Here is a 21,768-nt window from a genome sequence, read left to right as displayed (position 1 = left end):
GTCCACAAAAAAACTTTTCAACGGCCCCTTTATCACAAACAGGAGGTAACCAGTAAACAAGTATGTTTTTTTTTTTTTAATAGTCCTCTATTATTTATATTAGAAATCACCATCAGGTTTTATTTTGCAATAATAACCAGCTCACTGTACATCATCCCTTACGTAATGTCTCAGCACAAACCACAGCATTTCTTCATTCTAATGAATGAGCTGAGATTTGTTCAACCTCAAATCAGGTTCGGAATAGGTAATAATAATGTCAAACGAATGCTTCCACAAGTAATCATTCAATATCAAGAGTATTGGTTTTTCGGAATCTAGCTGATATGAAAAGGCATGCTGTTATTGTGTTAGACAGTCACGTTATATAAACTGCAAACAGAACTGGTTCACACAGACACAGTAGGATCAGTAAATCAAACAGCATACTGTTAAAAGCGCTCCAATTATGAACACAGAGCCCTTGGAATCAGAGACGAAAGACTGCAACACATGGAAAACTTCACCGACCTGGATCTCTAAGGTGAAAAGAACCATTGAATCATACACAAGTCAATCAGGCAAAGAAAGCAAACACATGGCTGATTGCAACTGTACATACAACAGGGGGGTTTTTGGAGTCCACAAAAAAACTTTTCAACGGCCCCTTTATCACAAACAGGAGGTAACCAGTAAACAAGTATGTATAAACAAACACCAGTGAGTTCCATCAGAAGAAAAAGGGCTACTTTTGTTCTCTCTCGCTCTCTTTTTAAAAAAAAAGAAACGTGTCTAGCACAAGACTGTACATCATCTTGTTTTGCGAGAGGCAGTTTTCTATGGCAATGCTATAAGTAAATATTCATGCTGCACTAATATAGTGCAAAATGGAGCCTGGATACAGAAAGGGGGAAAGGCAGGCCAGAGTTTCTATAGGGGGCGCTAGAGAGCCCATTCAATCTGCAGTCTATTATCTTTCTGATCACACAATATTGAGCGTCTCGAGGCTGAAAATGCTATTGTGTATTTAGTTTGTCTGAACATGCGACCTCCCAACAGCCACAGACAATGTACATATTGCAGGACTAAACAGGAGACGGGCATATTTTGTGCTTTCTCAGCAAAAAACGTCCCAATTTCAAAAAGCTCCTGCAACTGTCCTCCTGAAAGACTAAAGTCTATGTTACAGAAAGATGTCGATGGCAGAGAGGTGAAGGCAGACTTTCTGAAGAAGATTTTTGAAGAGTTTATGAAGGCTCTCGTGAAATAAAGTCAAAAAAACTTGAACGTAAAAAAAGGAGTGGGGAGAAACATTATATAAACCCAGATCGAGTCTCTCTCTGACGTTCCATTAGCATCTTATAAAAAAGCCGTCGGTGAGTTTGCGCGAGTCTCATTGTTTGAGGCTTGTACCGATGGCCGACTGTGAAAGGAGGCGAGTATCTGTAGTATGAAGCAAACGTGGTTAGGCTACATGTCAGCATCGCCGTCGTAAGCCAGCGTCAGAGGCTTGAGTCTGTTGTTCATCTGTCTTCTCTGGGGCTTCTTTGGCTTTTTGCTGTGGAAAAAATAATAGCTATTATTACAAAGCAACTACATGTTACTTCAACAGATGCAATAAGATAGCAAGCTTGTTTACCTGCACATATGAACTAAATCTATAATATTTGAAAAGCTCTGACCTTCTATTACTGTACATCTAATGTTGTATAACAGAGCATTAAATCTGTCACCTTTATATCTGTTGCATCTGTTTATTCATATGTTTTATCATTTTGCTATATTGAAATGCCTCACATTTGTGTTTTTCCAAGGCATTTTATGTTGTTAGATGTCCATGCACTGCTGCTGGTTTCCATGCATTAGCAAAGGCCTTTTTATCATGCAATAGATGAATCTAATGTAGCTTATCCCAATATAATATTACATACATCATCACTATAATTTTACTATCATTGAGATATTATTAAAGCGCTTATTAATATTTTAAATGAGCTCTAATATTTTCTTTTTAAAGTTTTAGTAATTTTCTGGTGTTTGTCATTTTTATTATAATTTTTTTTTTTTATATATATTCACTTTATTTCAATTTCAGTTTTAGTTATTTTAGTACATCAAGTTAAATTAAATTAAAATGATACATGTTTAACTGGCAAACAGCTATAATAAAATAAGTTTTTAAATATTTATTTAATTTTATTTACGTTTCAAGTAATGGAAATGTTTATACATTAAATGTTTAAACATTTTAATATGGGAAATGTTTATATAATATCCCTGTACTGTACTGTACATTTGTCATTTAAGTGTGCAGTGTATTATTTTGCAACTTTTAATTAAATATTTAACTAGGGATTTTTCTGATAAGGCATGAAGACAGATGCTAAAAACGGTTAGACGTGATTATTAATTATTATGATTAGTAATCAGCTGCCATGCTAACTTTTACAGGAAGCATAGCTTTAGCAGTGGAGGGAACAGGGAAGCAGCCAGCAGCACGTTCCAGCCCACTAAACTCTACAAACCAAACTTACCTTAGTGAGTACTATTACAGAGATAGGGACACATGTGAATACAACATCCTCTAAACCTCAGGGTCATTTTAGCTCAAAAGTCAACTATTATCATCAGAATAACTTTTATATATATGGTGAACTTCAAGGAATATATCAGTATTTTGCATCACAGAGAAAAATTATGAGTGTTCATTGATGATGATGATGATGGTTATGTTAGACCTGACCATGAGGGGGCAGTGTGGGAACAGAAACGGGTTACAATATTTGTCTCATGTATATTCAAACATTTCTTTGAATATATAGTCTATTTGTATAGATACACTGCAAAAATCCTATTCTTAATGTATTTTCTAAATAATAACAATCTTTATTTTAGAGTTACAACAGTGCATTATGATGTGATTTAACAGAATAAATTAAATAGATATATGATAAAATTATACATATTTCACATAACGCTGAATTTTATTTTCTGTATTATTTCATTTCAAGGAGTATTTCATTTCATATTTCATGAGGATTTTCATTTTAAGGCACATTTAAGATTATTTTACACCGTATTTATTTATGCTCACATTTCATTGTCATTTTTTATTTATTTATTGGAACATTCTATGACATATGTGACCCTGGATCACAAAACCAGTCATAAGGGTAAATTTACAAAAAAAAGAGATTTATACATCATCTGAAAGCTGAATAAATAAGCTTTCCATTGATGTATGGTTTGTTAGGACAATATTTGGCCAAGATACAACTATTTGAAAATCTGGAATCTGAGGGTGCAAAAAAATTAAAATATTGAAAAAATCGCCTTTAAAGTTGTCCAAATGAAGTTCTTAGCAATGCATATTACTAATCAAAAATTAAGTTTTGATATATTTACGGTAGGAAATTTACAAAATATCTCCATGGAACATGATCTTTATACTTAATGTACTAATGATTTTTGGCATAAAAGAAAAATCGATAATTTTGACCCATGCAGTGTATTTTTGACCATTGCTACAAAAATAGCATGCTTATGACTGATTTTGTGGTCCAGGGTCACATTTTTAATAATTTCATTACATATGTAATTTAGTCTGTTAAAATGCTCCATGATGCATTAGAGGTTTTACAGTGAATGTGTCTTGAATAGAAGTGTATTTTGTCTGCACTAACAGATTTATTTCCATTTGTTTTAAGTATAAAGTTTTAAGATAACAACAATCACTGTTTCTCAGATAAATGTATATTGTTTTATTTACTTTTTTAATGAGGTATAAATAAAAAAAAGACTCATTAAACATTTGTTAAAGGAATAGTTCACCCAAAAATGTTTTTTTTTTTTTGTTATCTTTTACTCACTCTCATGTTGTTCCAAACCTGTATACGTTTCTTTCTTATATCGAACTCAAAAGAAGATATTTTGAAGAATGCTGGTAATCAAACAGTTGTTGGTCACCATTGACACCCATAGTAGGGAAAGAAATACTATGGAAGTCAATGGGGACCATCAGCTGTTTGATTACCAGCATTCTTCAAAATATCTTAGTTGATGTTCAACATAAGAAAAAAACTCATACAGGTTTGGAACAACATAAGGGTGAGTAAATGATAAAATTTTAATTTTTGGGTGAACGATCCCTTTAAGAAGTTCTTTTTTAGCAGTGTATATAAAGCTAGACTACTAAACTCCAGTAGATCGACCTGCTCACCTCCACCAAACAGCTCCATGTGATTGGTCAGAAAGGCACATGTGACAGTGAGAAGGCATAGGTGATGGACATGATTGGTCACAGGACAAGGCCATGAGGGAAGGGACTGAGCTGAGAGCTCTAGTTGAACTGAGTCTCAATGCGCTGACAGTCGGGGCAGGTATATATCAGCTCTTGGTCGTTGGGTCCGACCCAAACCACAGAGGTAATGGAAGGGTCCGGGCTCGGAGGAGAGCGCATACAAAAACTGATAGATATGAAGGGGTTGGGGATACAAATGAGAAGTGAGATAAATGGAAAAAGAAAGAAAAAAAAAATCTTAATCAGTATTTTTGTCTTGTCATATAGGAAAAATGTGTAAAAATCGTTAAAATCAATTTAATTTACTCAACTTTTAGAGAATGTATTTTAAATTAAGTTTATTAAAAAAAATTATTATCTAACAATATTTATGGAGGTTTAAGCTTTAAAAAAAAAAACAGGAAAAAAGAAAAATAAGAATTTATTTAATTAATAATAATTTAAAATATAATCCCTGAAACTTGTTACTTCAAGTAAGGTTTTAATACTAAAGTTTTATTTTATCTTAATATATTTAGTGAGAAACAAGACAAAAGTATTGATTAGGAAAATGAAGTGAAGCAGTCAAGTTGAAAGCAACTTACATGGGTTAACATAAATAAATGATAAAAAAAAGATGAATAGAATAAAGCAGATTTATGGAATGAAAAAAATATCTCGTTTGCTGTTATAACAAATATTCTTACCAGGCTAAGTAAGTCATAGAGACAATGAACACAAGCAGTACAAAAGCTCCAGCTGCCACACCATACACCCAGGTCTTCAGTTTGCCATCTGTGCAGATACACACACACACATCAACACAAGTACACACCGCTGTACCTCAGCAAAACACGGCCATTCTGTTCTACCTGTTGGGAACACCCTTCCTGTTTGGACCTTCATTTATAACTGTGGCCTCAGAAAGTGTTTGCTTGGACAAAATTACAAAATTTCAATCTAAATAAAATTTAAACGTGCATAAAATGTTGTGATATTATACTCATATATTACAAATAAACCTATTCACTTTTAATTCAGACATTTGTGCCTAATTACTTTTCATGCCCACTGTATATGTTTTTAACATTTATTTAGCAAAGCAAAAAGTCTTATTATACACAAAAAGGGTTAAAGATGGTTAGCAGTAGTTAGTGTGAAAATATTAGTCTTGATGTTTAATATAAATGCATGTGAACATGTCTCTAATGTCGTCTGCAACCACTCAGAGTTATATTAAGTCATAAACTCACCGGGTCCGAAGGGCTGGAGGAACCAGGTGCGTCCGGAGCGGCCTGTCAGGTTGGCGGTGGGCTCAGTGGGGTTGAGGGCTCGGATCGTCTTCACGTCAGCCTTACTGTCTCCTGCGGTGGGGATCTCAAGCACCGGTATGACCGTGCACTGGTCCAACACTCCATCAGAAGTCATCACCTCAGTGTAACCCTCCTCGCAGCCGCATACACCAGCCTGCAGGGGGAGACATTGCACCAGTTACACAGATGAATCGGGTATGGTTTACCACAGACAATCAGCATACACAATTAAACATTGGAAATTAAACGAATGTATTATTATTATTATTATTAAATAAATTCATATTTTTATTTACCAAGGATGCATTAAATGGTTACACTTTATTCTAAGGTGTTCTTGTTGCAGTGTAATTATACATTTAAGTACTGAGTAATATTAATTAACTACATGTACTTACTATATGGTTAGGTTTAGGATTAGAGTTTGGTTTAGGGTTACTTGCATGTAATTATGCATAATTAATTGTTATTATAATAGTAAGTACATGTAACGTGTAACAAGGACACCCTAAAATAAAGTGTTCCCCATTAAATTGATCAAAAGTGATAGTAGAGACATGTATAATGTTACAAAAGATTTCCATTTCAAATAAATGCTGTTGTTTTGAACTTTCTATAGATCAAGGAATTCAAAAATATTGAGCAGCACAACTGTTTTCGACATTGATAATAATAAGAAATGTTTCTTGAGCACCAAATCAGCATCATGTGATAAAAAAAAGCTGCAGAAAATTCAGCTTTGCCATCACAGGAATAAATGACATTTTAAAATATATTCAAATAGAAAACAGCTATTTTAAATTGTAATATTTCAAAATATTGCTGTTTTTACTGCATTTTTTATATAAAAAGGCAGCCTTGGTGAGCAAAAGAGACTTTTTTTCCCCAAAACATTAAAAATTGTACCCCTTTATCCACTTTTGAACAGTAGTGTACTTTAAATAAATGAAAAATACATTTTAAAAATTATATTTTTTTTAGTAAAGTTATTCAGAAATGGACAAGCCATTTAAACAGGGATTCATAATATATCAGTGACTATATCAATATACACAATTAACATGTTTATTTGATATTAGAGGCACACTATCAGAACTTATTTTTTAATCAGGACTTATTTTTATTAAATTGTTTTGTCTATTTGTCTATCAATGGCATGTTAAAATGTTTCAACATGTAATTTTACTTGAAGCATGTGGTCATTTCTCGGCCAGAATAAACAGCAAAATAAGTTGATGCTGTCAGTTTAAAGTGTGGCTAGGTGAAATAAAATCACTCAGCAGAAAATCACTCATACCAGTTGTTAAAAACACAGACAGCTTTCTATTTGCGGCATTCCCTCAGCTTCTAAACAGCTGCTAATTGAATTCACTTTCCGTCTCCTGTGACCATCGCTTAGCTTTCTCTCTACCAGTGTCACAATGTTCTTTCTTTCTGCTAACAGCTCCGTTAAATGCTAAAAATATTTCTGCAGATCAAATATACTTTTCGTGTTAGGTGTGCTATTTTAGTGCTTTCTTTGTTCTGAAAAACATCAAGATCATGTGAATCCTGAAGGCTACGAGAGCATGTTTGAGCGTGGGTGTTGATAAGATACATCCCAGCACGTGTTCTTCCACTGACGAGACATTTGGATCTCCACGAGCATCACCGTTCTGCAGACCTGAGTGCTTGTGTGCAAATATATGTGGAGAAACCCCCAGGTTCCTGCCGTCTGCAGAGAGTCTCTTATTCCCACTGCAATCTTGGGAGGATAATCGGCCCACACGTAAACACAGCCCTTGTCAGATCTATGCGATCACGGGAAAACCAGAATGCACTGGGGCATTTGCATCTATAAAGACGTGCACAGAAGAGAAGGTCTGGATGTAGCAGAAGAAACGGATATGAATACTGTCGGATTCTTCCCACAGTAGAGGGATTCACTACACAGCGGGAGACCCGATTCAGACACGCTCATAATCTGCATTTGCATATAACATTCAGTTCATATGCAATGGGGGAAATCACACGCTGGAGGAAAAATGTGGTAGCTCACAATGAATGTTTACATTTCATGTAGGATTATCTTCGAACGAACAAAATACATACATACATAGATACATACATATATACACATATTTCCGTTTTGCTGTCAGGAGCCTTCTGCACGCGATCCTCCGCTAAACTCCACAGACTTCAGTGAACCAGCGCCGCCGCGCGCATGCGTGCCAAACAGACGGAGCGCAATAGAATAAAAGCGCAATAATTGTGTCATATGTAGAATTTTAAACCTACAAGTGTATTTTATGATAGCAGTAATGGGGTAATCAAAATATAGTGCAATTAATCTGTGCTCTTGGGTTCATTTACTTTCATTTTTAGTTTAATGAATGTAACTTCTGCTTGAAAAAGTATTAATTTTGTTTTTAGATTGTAATGTTACAATGCTAGAATGTAATGTGATTTTAGCCCCTTTTTTTTTTTGCACATAATGGATAAAATAGTCTACTTTTACTATATTTGTTTTCATTGCCGTTAATATAAACATTGTTCCATTGGACAACATTGGGCAGGATGATATATATATATATATATATATATATATATATATATATAGGGGAGAGTGTGGATAAAATGTTTCCAGGCAATTTTAAATATTTTTTGACATGTGATCATATACAGTAAGCCAGAAGCATTCACCATTTCTATCTGGCTGTGAGGAAAAGAAACACACATAAAGTGAGAACATAGTGTAAGTGATTAGTGTATAGTGCACCATTTGAGACAAGTTTCTAGACAAGTTTTAAAAACACATTTTCTCAAATAACTGTTTTATTGTTAATTGGAAATTACAATATACAATAATATTTGAAAGAAATTAAATTATATTACATTAAAGAAGTTAAATTAAGTAAAACAAAGTTGCAGAGGAGATTATAAAATAAAATAAAAAGGTTGACAAATAAATGGTAGTTCTATTCATTTTAACTCTGCTATTTTCTTGTAGAAAAGAGATTATTACATTTATTTATAAATAATTTGTTCTAATAACAGTTTTGCAAACAATGTTTGGAAATATTACCTAAAATATAATAATAATAATAATAATAATAATAATTACAATAGGGTTTCAGCACTACATGCTTGAACCCCTAATAATAATAATAATAATAATAATAAGACATTAAAGAAAACGATTAAGAAAGTTGCAAAGGAGTAAAAGTAAAATAAAGGGTAGCTCTATTCATTTTAACTCCATTTTTTCTTGTATGGCATACAACATACAAAAACTACCACATCTTACCACACTCAAACTGTACGTCTATATGCTTATGACACTATATCTTGATCATTTATTTAAAGGATTTTACAAATCAAAGGCATATGCAAGCATTAACACATTCAAACACACCAACCACTCCAAAACAGTGCTGCCATCCAGAATAATATAAGGCTCTCAACTGATAGTGACTTATCCTCCCTAAGGTGTTTTATTTGGCCTGTACTAATAGCTAACAGCACTAACAGTGTTACTGCTTTTAATATCCTCTGACATTGGTCACGGAGCTTGATAAAGTCCATGCATAAGGCTAACACTGTTATTTTTATCAGAAAAAGACTGAACAGTAAAGTGGCTTTAATAGTTTCCATCTAAGCTTATTAAGATGGTATCTGTTGATAAGCAGATATCAAATCTAGATAAGCCGGTGCATCTTGGTTCTCATGTAATAGCATTTCCCATTATACATTCCAGGACTCTCTCCCTCTCCTCTGGAGGAAGTCTAATCCTGCTGTATTGAATATCCATGCAACCCTGTTTACAGTCTGCCTGCATCCCAGCATCCCACCTCAGCAGAAGTCCACACATAAACATGCACACATACTAACCTCAGTGCAGTAGGAGCGAGGTTTGACGCAGGCTGGGTCACATGATCTGTCAGACACTGGCTCGCTTGTCAACGGGCATCCACCTGCAGGCAAAGAGTTCAAAGTTTTATATAAACATTGTTTAATGACATTGTCACACTCACACACACAAACACATGCCCATTTTCAGCTACGGCATTGACCTGGAGGCAGGAGGCATCAAAGACTCTGCATTCTGTTGCTCTCCCACATTCATCCTCTTTTCCTCTCTCTTTGGTAATGCTAAACAGTGCCAGACATGCTTTACTCCAATTTAAATCATGCTTAAAACCTCTCGTGTTATGATATTACTGCTGTGTTAACTGATATGCATGAGGCAGTAATTAAAACTCAACTAGATTTGTACATTTTCTGGGAAAAAAGATGGACAGAAAACCTTCCTAGTATTTGGAAAAGCAAGGGTTTTCATAATTTTTTATGCCATGGACTCCTCAAATATGATGATCCCTTTCTGAAAAACCCCTTATGTATATGTAAAATATCCAGGAAAAGAGTTCATATTAAGATGTTATCTATTAAACAACATGCATTTTTCTACCCACCATTAGTGCTGTTAGATGTGGATCTATATTATAATAATTTTATGTCATAAGTGTGACTTTTTATCTCATCATTTTTTCACATGTCATAATTATGGCTTTTTATCTTATAATTTTGACTTCTTTTGTCAATTTTGACAATCTCATAATTATGACAAAAAAATGTAAATGATGAAATGCTGTCATAATTATGACTTAGTATCTAAAATGTTTATCTCATAAGTATGATTTTATGTCAGAACTATGAATTAACAAAGTATTGGGCTTTTTATTTATTGTTTTTATCCCTTTCTGAAAAACCCCTTATGTATATGTAAAATATCCAGGAAAAGAGTTCATATTAAGATGTTATCTATTAAACAACATGCATTTTTCTACCCACCATTAGTGCTGTTAGATGTGGATCTAGATTATAATAATTTTATGTCATAAGTGTGACTTTTTATCTCATCATTTTTTCACATGTCATAATTATGGCTTTTTATCTTATAATTTTTACTTCTTTTGTCAATTTTGACAATCATAATTATGACAAAAAAATTTAAATGATGAAATGCTGTCATAATTATGACTTAGTATCTAAAATGTTTATCTCATAAGTATGATTTTATGTCAGAACTATGAATTAACAAAGTATTGGGCTTTTTATTTATTGTTTTTTTCTTATGCAGTGGAAATGGGCTTTCATAGTTAGATGTACAATTTCAGAATATATTAAATATTTAATATATCTGTATTCACAATTTAATTTAATTTAATTTGATTTGATTTGACATTTTCTGAACCCTTTTTCCCTACTTTGTGGACCCTAGGGGCCCCTGGACCCTGTTGCAAGGTATTCTGAGTGTTTTCTAGGGCATTACTAGGATGTTCTGGATGGTTGCTAAGGTGTTCTTGGTGGTTGCTAAGGTGTTCTGAGGGGTTACTAGGGCATTTGTACGTAATTTCTAGCCCATTCTCAGTCTGTATGATATACTATTCCCTAGATATTCAGGCTTGGGCTACTCCATCAATGTAAGTCCATGGGATTTTTGCCCGTTTTATCGTCAGCCAACACAATTAAAAATGATCCTCTTCTTGGGTCGCCTATGTGTACAATCTCAACATCCTTTCGCTCACTTTCCATCTTCCTCTCTACAAATCGCAGCCTGTGGGAATCCACTGGATCTATAAAAGCACTGAAATGGGCAGCCGGCGGCCAGTGCAGGGGTGTTATTTTCTCTAAGCTGGGATGAATCAATACATCCAATCAACAATGAGAGCAGTGAAATAGAACTGCTCCCTAACGCCGGAACCACCCTTGACTGCCGCTGCCAGATACCATGACAATTGTTAAGGCCTCAACCAGCACTAGATGTGTCATTTGTGTCCAGTGTAAATCAGAAAGCTGCTTACTGGGTGATACTTGGAAAATTGGAAATGCGTTTTCTCTTTGTGTGTTTTGATGTAAAAATTAATCATTTGCATTACGATAAAGCTATTGTCGTGTTAAAAGATCTCTTCTTTATAGGTGCACTATAAACTGTAAGCATCTGCAGAAACATGTTTACCAATTAGCAGCCTGTATGAATATTCATACTCCTGCACACCTTATTAATATAACTCATGAATATGCATAAACAGGGACCTGGTTGCTGTAGAGGTTTTGATTTACAGCCTTAGAAGTTCTGCTGCCCTGTTCTGCCAATCACAAGTGACCAGACTCATGTGTGCCATCTGGAATGAGGTCAGTTTGGACAGTTTGACATAGAGGACAAATAAACATTTGAAAATCACAGGGATTGATTCCAAGTCGCATTAATAGTGTAAATCAGAAAGCTGCTTACTGGGTGATACTTGGAAAATTGGAAATGCGTTTTCTCTTTGTGTGTTTTGATGTAAAAATTAATCATTTGCATTACGATAAAGCTATTGTCGTGTTAAAAGATCTCTTCTTTATAGGTGCACTATAAACTGTAAGCATCTGCAGAAACATGTTTACCAATTAGCAGCCTGTATAAATATTCATACTTCTGCACACCTTATTAATATAACTTATGAATATGCATAAACAGGGACCTGGTTGCTGTAGAGGTTTTGATTTACAGCCTTAGAAGTTCTGCAGCCCTGTTCTGCCAATCACAAGTGACCAGACTCATGTGTGCCATCTGGAATGAGGTCAGTTTGGACAGTTTGACATAGAGGACAAATAAACATTTGAAAATCACAGGGATTGATTCCAAGTCGCATTAATATGGCATACAAAACTCAATGAAATCTCATATCGCAATGCATTTATGATGTTCCTCAGCAGAGTGTGAGGGGCATACTTCTGTTCCCGTGCATTTCCACGCCTGCACCAAAACAAGGAGAGACGCAGAAGTACACGCACACATACACATTAACATGGGAGGACAGCTGGAATAATGGTGAATGGGATTAAATGTGGGTGACACATTGTCATGGATTAAAAGCTTATTTCCATAAAGTATATACACATGTATAAGAGGAGACAGCGAACACTTCAGCCTTTCCTGACAGGAAATGACAGCATAGGACGTCAACTTTATCTCAAACCACAGTCTGTCATCAAACACTCTCTGGGGAGAGAATATTGACGCTTCTGTCATAGTGATGGTTTCATTTTTTTCTCTGAATATCAAAAACAGATACAGCATGGCTTATCTCTGCTTCTACAATTTGTGCACCTGGGGATGCACCATTATTTTCTGCCCTCCTATATACAGTATAAAGGATGTTAAAAAAATATAATCCAAATATTCATTTATAAAACTTCTTCCCCCGGTTTCACAGACAAGGCTTAAGCTAGTCCTGGACTAAAATGCATGTTTGAGCTGTTTTAACTGACAGTAACTTGCACTGACATATCTTAAAATATGTCACTGCCATTGTTTTGTCTCAAGATGCACACCAGTAATGTTTTTTTCTACTTAAATGCCCTAATTGAACTAAGGTCTAATCCTGGTTTAGGCTAAGCCCTGTCTTTGAAACCGGGCCCTTATGTATTAACTCAAAATATTTTATTTTATTCTATTTTATTTCTTTTAATATCATTTCATTTCAAACACACCTGTGACATTCAATCCATCAGAGCGCTGGCACCAGACTTGTCGAGACGAGCCTTTCCATGGACCGATCATCCATTTGTACTCATAACACTGGCCCTCTTAAACACATAAAACAGTATTAACAGTGATACATTCAAAAAAATAAATAAATAATGAAAACTATAATAATGTTTGTTTTATTTACAATTTCGTAAACTAATTTTTACAGTGAAACTGTATTGTCTTCCCTAAATGCATAGATTTTTGGCTCACCTGTACATGGCCTGGCTTCCCATTCCTGTTCTGGACACTGAAGAAGGTTCTCAGGTTCCTGGGCTAGAACGGCACGAGAACGCACCTGCACCGAACCGAATCCCAGATCGTCCCCGCTGATACAGCTCAGCTGACACAGGCTCCACACAGTCCATTCTGTCAGGTAACACTCACCTGACAAATACATAAACACCTCTGTTAGAAAACTCATCGGTGATTGATATTGGCATTTGCAAAGGTAGTTTGAAAATGTTATTTATTTATTTACTTACTTTTTGTCATTCTGCTAATCGCAAAATTTAAATGTAAACTTTTTTTAATTCTAATTATAGATGTAAAATATGTCACAGCTATAAACGTGAATTTTGCTGAAAAATGATATAAAATGGTGCTGAGAGTTCTACAGTGTTACTGGTTGCTGAAAGCATAATTAAATTCACCAAAATGTTTAATAAACAAATAAACTTTGCAAGTGACAAAGTTTCAACTCTGCAGAAGTCCTTAGAGATTTTTGAGGAGCTCCAGGCACATATTCTGTGTGGGCCTAGTGATTATTATTATTATTATATTACTATTCATTAATAGATTTAATCTAAAACCCTAAAGAATTAAAAAGTTTTTGCATTTTCAACCTACAGGGTCTAACAATAACAAATTCCACTTGCAGACTTTCTTTTTCTTTGTCAAGGATATTAAGACTTTTTTTTTTTTTATCTCAGGGTGTTTTTTTCAACAGAAGTAGGTCAGTCTGTCCCGTTGTAATAGCAGTCCTGATTTGTGAATATTTCTCAGAGTATTAATTATTCATAAAGTTGTCATTCCATAAAGCCCTAATCCTATGATGGTGATTATCAGAGCACGTGCGCAGCGGAACGCCAGAGGCAGATGTGACACCTGAGTTCACAGAGTACACTCGAGTCTGTGTGTGAATAGCTTATGAAGTTACACAACACTGGGATGAATATTCAAATGCACAAAGGGTGCATCATCGTCATTTAAGAAACATTTGTGTGAAAAAAAGAGATCGGAACAGGAAAAAAAAGGGAAGACAGAGGGAGCACAGCGGTAGGTCACAGCTGGAGGTTTATAGAACGGTGCGAGGCGGGATGTGTGCCAGGGAGCTATGCTTCAACAATAAAGAATGAATGATGGGGTCAAAGGTCAGAGCAAGTGAAGAACTGTGCAACTTTCAAAAAAAAAAAGCAAAAGTCACAACTACACTGTGGGCAAAGCATCATGTAACTCACACTACCACAACACAAATCTGCACTGACATGTGCGGGTGTGTTGTTACTGTCACTGTCCCCTAATAAAACCTCCATCACGACTCTCTACTACTGCCACAATGGACATGTCAAAATGTTGTCTTACTATCTGTCACTCACTTGCTGAAATAAAAAGCTTTCAAAAGCCTGTCTGAAAAAAAAAAGAAATATATATTTATATATGTTTTTTTGTTTCCATCCATTTCCTGTGAAATTACAGTACTATAATGGACAACAAGCCATGAAGTTTAATTCTTCAGCTTGTATGAGGTAATACAGCAAGATATATGAGGGTGTTGAATTATAGCTGTGATATCCCAGTGAATATTTCACAGTGTCTCATAAAAGCTGCCTTGTAAATGTGCCAGAGTAGGTCTGACCAATTTAAAAGTGAGCTAACTGCTAGACAGAGGAACACAGGATTGTGATTTTTCAAAGTATAAAGGCCAATTTATACTGCTTGATTTTTTTGTTTTTTTTTTGAATGAGGGAAAAAGCATGATATGTTTTTGCTAAACTAAATAATTGGCTTTTATATTGTCATTACAATAAATAAAATAAAAACAATATGTAGATATTTACTATTTACTTTACTAAATAACATACATTACCATTAAAAAGTTTGGGGTTTGTCAGTTGTTTTTTTACTGTTTTTGTTATATTCACCAAGGCTGCATTAATTTGCTCAAAAATACAGTAAAAACAGAAATATTATTACAATTTAACTGTTTTCTGTTTTAATATATTTAAAAATATAATTTATTTCTTGTGATGGCAAAGCTGAATTTTCAGCATCATTACTCCCGTCTTCAGTGTCACATGATCCTTCAGAAATCATTCTAATATGCTGATTTGCTGCTCAAGAAACATTTATTATTATCAATGTTGAAAACTATTGTGCTGTTTAATATGATATTCTTAAAAGAATATAAAGTTCAAAAGAACATCATTTATTTGAAACAGAAATCTTTTGTGACATTATAAATGTCTTTAATGTTACTTCTGATCAATTAAAAATAAATGAAAAATAAAATAAATAAAATAAAAATAAATAAACTCAAAATTTACTGATCCCAAACTTTTGAATAGTAGTGTATATTATAACAAATATTCATGTAAGTAATCATGTGATTAATGTCTCACGTTATTACAATATCTTTGACAGTTGCTGAACCCAAGATTTACATCAGTGTAGTGGATTTACAACAGCATGTCGTCACAGTTGTGGCATTAGCTGTTACCTGGGCAGGGCACCGTGCAGGACTCCTGCAGGATGATCGGTTTGTCCACATCCACTGTCTGCTCCAGGTCTCCACACAGTTCCTCCTCCACCATACTGCCCGGATCCTTCCCCGAGCCATCAGACACAAAGCAAGACATGTTCCTGAAGCGCAGGCCCTCTCCACACCGTGCACCCTAAGGAAACAGGGAGTAATGACTACAATTGGACACCAGCTGTGGTAAAAAAAAATATTTAAATAAACTTTTTGTACTCCTAGTGGAGATTGAGGATGAACTCTACACAGCTTCTTTGGAGCTCTAGACCTCGACAGAGCAAAACTTCTCATGGTGATACAAAATGAGGCAGGAAGAAATTCCAGCATTGTTTCTCTGTCCTTGTGTTCCGCACTGTCAGCTACCGGCATTATTTTTTCATAGCTGCTGAAAATCTCTAAAAACCATGAGGCACAAGTGAAGCAATGCTGCTGGAGACTGCTGAGGGCTGTCAGAAGACACTTTAGAGACAGGCAGCCGAGAACAAAGGCCAGAGTCAATATTCTCTCACAGCCTGCACTGTGACGGGGGCATGAGGTACGAGGGGGGAAGGAGAAAGAGAGAGACGGGAAGAAAGGAGAGAAGAGAGAGGCTGTGTCTTCTGTCTGTTGTCTTTAATTAAACCCCCTGTTGGGTCCTGAAAACCAGACTGATGACAGGAGGAAGACGACGGCACAAACGCTGCGGAAAGGCCAAAGCAGGAGAAGATTCTAAATATACCTAAACACTGCTAAATATACCTAAACACTGCTATACCTAAACCAAGTGATGGTGGTTTACTATAGCAAAGTGTGCCTCAAGTAAGATGAAACCTGCTTAAGATGTTCATATCGGAAACGCTCATTGCCTTACATAGGTTTTATGCAATCAGGTTACTTTTTTACGCATTAAGGTGCGGTCACAGTCAAATTTCAGCAACATTTCACAAGTCCATTGTTCATTGTTGATACATGAAGCTCAGGTCACAAGCAGTTTTTTTGTTGGTCAATGTGGCGGATTGTGGGGAACTTTTTCACCCTCATGCAAAACTCCCGATCGCACTGATTCCTATTGAAATTACTGGATTTCACCCTCGTCAAGCAGCGGTAAATGTGCCAGCACCTTTACTAAGATTCTTTTTCAAATAAATAATGCGAGTTCATTGTGCATTTATTTCATTTATTTACTGACAAATACTAATAAATTCAGTATGTTGGGAAAATAGGACTATATATGTACACACATATTCATACATTGCACAGATATTGTAGGACAATGTACTGTATGAGTGAGATGGGTAGCTGTTACTATTAATATATTCACTTGTACATATACTGTCAAACCAAAAATTATTCAGACACCAGATATTATTTTTTATTTTTTTTTTTACTAGTGGGTGCAGGACAGTATAGTTAATTTCTGTAAGTGAGGATAGCAAAATAAAGTAAACCGTGACATATTATACCCAAATATTCTTCATAAACTTCATATTTACACAGATATTACTTTAAAAAAACCCAGCATCCATGAAGTACAGCTTAAAATATATAATTCAGCTTATTGTCCAAAATGAATAAAGAAATCTGAGTGATTGATCAGCAAACTCACCTCAGATTTGCATGGAGACCAGGCACTGTACCTCCAGTTGTAGCAGGGTTTAACAGGACAGGGCTTCCACTGCTCCAGCTGTGAGGAACATGGCCGTCCATCTCCCTGAGAGGCCTGGATCACAGTTCTCCTTCTCCAGAGCTTCCCTACAAAAAAACATTGAAAGAAAAACAGATATGTTTCATGATGCTGCATTGTAATGTTGTTAAAATTTTAAAACCCTTAGTATTTGAGGTTCGCTGGTCACAAAATAACATTTTCTATAAGACATGACAAATGCTATTTTAAATTCACTCACATACTGGAAGCACAACTCCCTAGTTTTTCTCATGCTTGCTAAAGATGATGCATCAAGCAAAGTGACTCCTCCAATGAAATAAAGGCTTTTACAGTAAGTGAATCATCTCATGTTACACACACACGCACTAATTTCAGGTAACTCAATCCCCCTCCAATGGAAAGCCAAAAACGATATGTGACCTGAAAGTCTTTCTTTCTGTGTAGTAATGTTCCACCCATCTGTGAATAACTTAATCTGCCAGCCATTTTTCAAGCCTAATTCCAGGCCCTGAAACCACTCTGAATATTCATCTCCCCCTCTTGATTTTCTTAAATCGATTCTGCAGGGCCGAGGAGAGGGATGGAGAGAAATGGAGTGTAGGCTCTTTCGGGCAGAATGCATCCTGCTGTTTAAGAGTGGCGCCCAGGGCATGCTTGCAATAAAACTCCACAAAAACTCCTCCTCTCACAAGAACAATTATTTTGCATGGCAGGTTGTAACACAAAGAACTAAATAACAAAACCTTTATAAAACTTCAAAATGTGTGTTACTAAAGTGAATACAAAGCAAGTACTTAAAGGTATTTATGTATTTTCCTTCTAAAAACCTATCAGTAAAATACCACTGCTAAACCTAAAAATAATGACCACTCATTTCTTAAGTAGTGTTAAGATCTAAAGTGGGTTTCTCTCTGTGTATGATCCCATATTCAGCTTTCTTCGTGGATAGGTTTTGGGGTCAATAAGATCAGTAAGTCAGTAAGAAGGCTGCATGACGTAAAAGCTGTAATAGTGTCAAATATTTTTACAGTTTAAAAAAGTAGTTTCTGTTTTAATATATTATAAAATGTAATTTATTCCTGTGATGGCAAAGCTGAATTCTCAGCTGCCTTTACTCCAGACTTCAGTGTCACATGATCTTTCAGGAATCATTCTAATATGCTGATTTGCTGCTTAACAAGTAACTAATTCAGTGCTATTTGAGCACATTTAGTGTTGGTTAAACTGGATGTCAGGTGGTTTGTGAATACGATACAGGTTTTGGCACTGAAATACTACAGCAAAAGTGGTGCCAAAAGGTCATCGAGCCTAGCAGAAGCGATTCTGGGTTGTGGTCTGTTACTAACTTCTTTGCAGTTAGTTTTATCTTGAAAAAGGCTGGATGTACACAACCTCGAAGGGTACGGCTAGGCACTTCGCAATGTTAAACATGATCATAGCCCAGTCCTCGGCTGACACGTTGCCCTGAAGCTAGTTGTACCAGATGCAATTCATCTTCGCCGCAGTCTGCCGTGATGGACCATCCCTGCGGAGAATCCTCTGTGAAGCTCCATGCTTTCCAGCAACCACAAACCAAATCAACTCCCAGTGCCTTGCATCCTCTTTTTATATGCTGGGTTCAGTTGGGAAAAGTGCTTGTGTGCCTTTGTGAGAGTTTTTAGCTGTAGGGATAGCTCATTCTCTCAGTTCTCTCTCTTTCTCTCTCTCTCGCTCTTTCTTTTCATCTCTTCCTGTCTCTGCTGGTGGCCAAGGCACCAGGTTTAGGGCAAACAGCATAACCAGTGTGCCACAGGATAGCCAATGCAGGACGTTTAGCTCATGGCTCCACTCACAACTGGGTCTCAATTTGCTTTGCATAACTATTACACACTGTCACACATGACAATTCAATTTCCCTTTGCTGACAAAAATAAATAAATTCATGCCTGATTTCATGATGTTCATGGGTGCTAATTGGGTCAATGACTAACACTAATAATTTCCAACACTAATCATTTATTTATTAGCAATGTGTATATATAGACTATATAACGAGGAATATAGCTGATATACTAATTTCTGTATTTAAATTGAATATTCAAATTTTAATTTTAATGCATTCTGGAAAAAAACAACAACAACAATATATAATAAATACAACAATCCTCATATTACAAATACACTTTAGTGTAGGGACCAGTTCTCACTATTAAATAGTATTATTAGCATGCCTATTATTAACATATTGGCTGTTTATTAATGCTTTTAAAGCACATATTCTGCACGACCATATTCTACATCCCTAATCTTACCCAATACCTACATTTAACCTTACTAATTACCTTACTAACTATTAATATATTTCTACCAAATCAAAGTCACTTTGTGTGAATAATTATATGTAATTAAATATACAAATAAATAAAATGGGATGCAAATAATGTGCAGAAAAATGAAGGGAGAAAAAACACATACAAAATACAGGATATGATTTCATAGATAATACCCTCATGACTGTATCAAAGTCAGTCTCTTAAAGTCTCCAAAAATATAAGATTTTTTGACCTTTCACCACAAAACAAGGTCAGTTCAGGTTGTTATATAACACAAAAAAAAAATTATATTCATGAATTAATAATTAAAGGTATCTGTACAAAATATGTTTTACTTTGAAAATATATAATATAAAAACTGTCATGAAAATAATCATTGTAATGTGTACACTCACGTTTATGTAAAATGTTATCACTTTTTATGTTACTAACACCATGTGACATTTTTAGAGTCAATTTTATTTAAAATGGCTTTTAAAAACGGTAAGAAATCACTATGAATATAAAAAAGTACAATACTAAGAACTTGTTTTTTGAACAAATTATTGCCAATTAAACCTAAAAATGTACATTTCAGCATGAAATTTGATGCCGATTCTGTATCTTTGTAGGAATCCTGCCGCCTGGGGACAGATTAAAGATGCCACGATGAACTAAACCAGCACAGGTTTCATATAGCGGTAGGGTTTGCTCTAGCAGTCGCTGGCCATTGGCTCTCAAAGATCTTGTGTAGCGGAGTGGTTTCTTAGGCCCCAAGCACACAAACATAATGGGCCCCTAATCAATCGTCAGAGCAGATGGAATTACACTCAAGGACATCATTATCCTCCTCTCAAATGCTGCTTCTAGGCGATAACACAATTGTTCTCACACCATAAATTTTTTGTGGTTTTAGTCAATGCTTTGGTAATTCTAAGACAGCAGAGAGCTCAGTATAATTCCCTAAAACTTGCCATTTGAGGAACCAGTCATGTTAGCTAACATCAAAGACCAACGTTCTGGACCACAAGACCCAAAGACCCTCCTGAGGCTTTTGATTTTGTCTGAAACAGACTGACTGACTGCTGAGAGTGTGAATTTACCAAGCCATGCAAATTTAATAATGTCACAAAAACTGTGAATTTTTCGTGTGTTCTGGCATAAATCCAACTTCAAATCAAGGTCTTCGATACAAAGTGTTGGCTTACCTGCCAGACCGCAGGTGTGAGAGCATTCAGACCAGGACGACCAATCAGACAGCTGGCAGTTGACAGGGCACTCGACCACACAGGAAGCATTCATCTGCCATTTTTTCTCGAGACCAAGCTTGTTTAAAAAATTCAACAAAAACTTTGATGAATAATAATAAAAAAATACACGTATCTAAAAAAATTACTTTGGCAACTTTGTTTACTACATTTACTAAAATTACTAAAATTACTAACTAAAACTAAAACTGAAATAAAGCTAAATAGAAATATTGATTTTTGAAAAAAATTTAATAATGTCACAAAAACTGTGAATTTTTCGTGTGTTCTGGCATAAATCCAACTTCAAATCAAGGTCTTCGATACAAAGTGTTGGCTTACCTGCCAGACCGCAGGTGTGAGAGCATTCAGACCAGGACGACCAATCAGACAGCTGGCAGTTGACAGGGCACTCGACCACACAGGAAGCGTTCATCTGCCATTTTTTCTCGAGACCAAGCTAAAAGAAACCAAATCAATTTAGTTAAGTGGATTTACAACAGAAGCATCACTTGTAAACTTGACTTCTGAACAGAAAAGTACCTCCTCGCAAAACTTGAGGTCCACAGACTTGCCATCACTGCGAACACAGTCAAGCATGCGTGTTTTGAATCCAACCCCACATACGGCTCGTTCACTCAGCTGACATGTGCTCCAGTCTGGATGGGAATTATAAAAAAAAAATATATATATATATATATATA

General features: G+C 35.5%; 1 protein-coding gene across 1 annotated transcript in view; it reads right to left on the bottom strand.

Annotated features, from left to right (window-relative positions):
- Positions 1-336: 336 nt before the first annotated feature.
- The window catches only part of thsd7aa (thrombospondin, type I, domain containing 7Aa), a 121,812-nt gene continuing 100,380 nt past the window's right edge, over positions 337-21,768 (bottom strand). The window contains exons 18-27 of the mRNA XM_016530399.1: positions 21,608-21,723; positions 21,407-21,524; positions 17,467-17,612; positions 15,846-16,020; positions 13,340-13,513; positions 13,090-13,185; positions 9,442-9,524; positions 5,512-5,725; positions 4,966-5,053; positions 337-1,537 (exon numbers count right to left, since the gene is read on the bottom strand). Coding sequence (XP_016385885.1) covers positions 1,450-1,537; positions 4,966-5,053; positions 5,512-5,725; positions 9,442-9,524; positions 13,090-13,185; positions 13,340-13,513; positions 15,846-16,020; positions 17,467-17,612; positions 21,407-21,524; positions 21,608-21,723 — 1,298 coding nt within the window. The 3' untranslated portion in view covers positions 337-1,449. The remainder of the gene's footprint in view (positions 1,538-4,965; positions 5,054-5,511; positions 5,726-9,441; positions 9,525-13,089; positions 13,186-13,339; positions 13,514-15,845; positions 16,021-17,466; positions 17,613-21,406; positions 21,525-21,607; positions 21,724-21,768) is intronic.

The sequence above is a fragment of the Sinocyclocheilus rhinocerous genome, unplaced genomic scaffold (assembly GCF_001515625.1).
Source record: "Sinocyclocheilus rhinocerous isolate Xijiao unplaced genomic scaffold, SAMN03320098_v1.1 scaffold781, whole genome shotgun sequence".
Taxonomy (NCBI): Eukaryota; Metazoa; Chordata; class Actinopteri; order Cypriniformes; family Cyprinidae; genus Sinocyclocheilus; species Sinocyclocheilus rhinocerous.
Note: the sequence above shows the minus strand (reverse complement) of the source record. Positions and strands in the feature narration are given on the sequence as shown.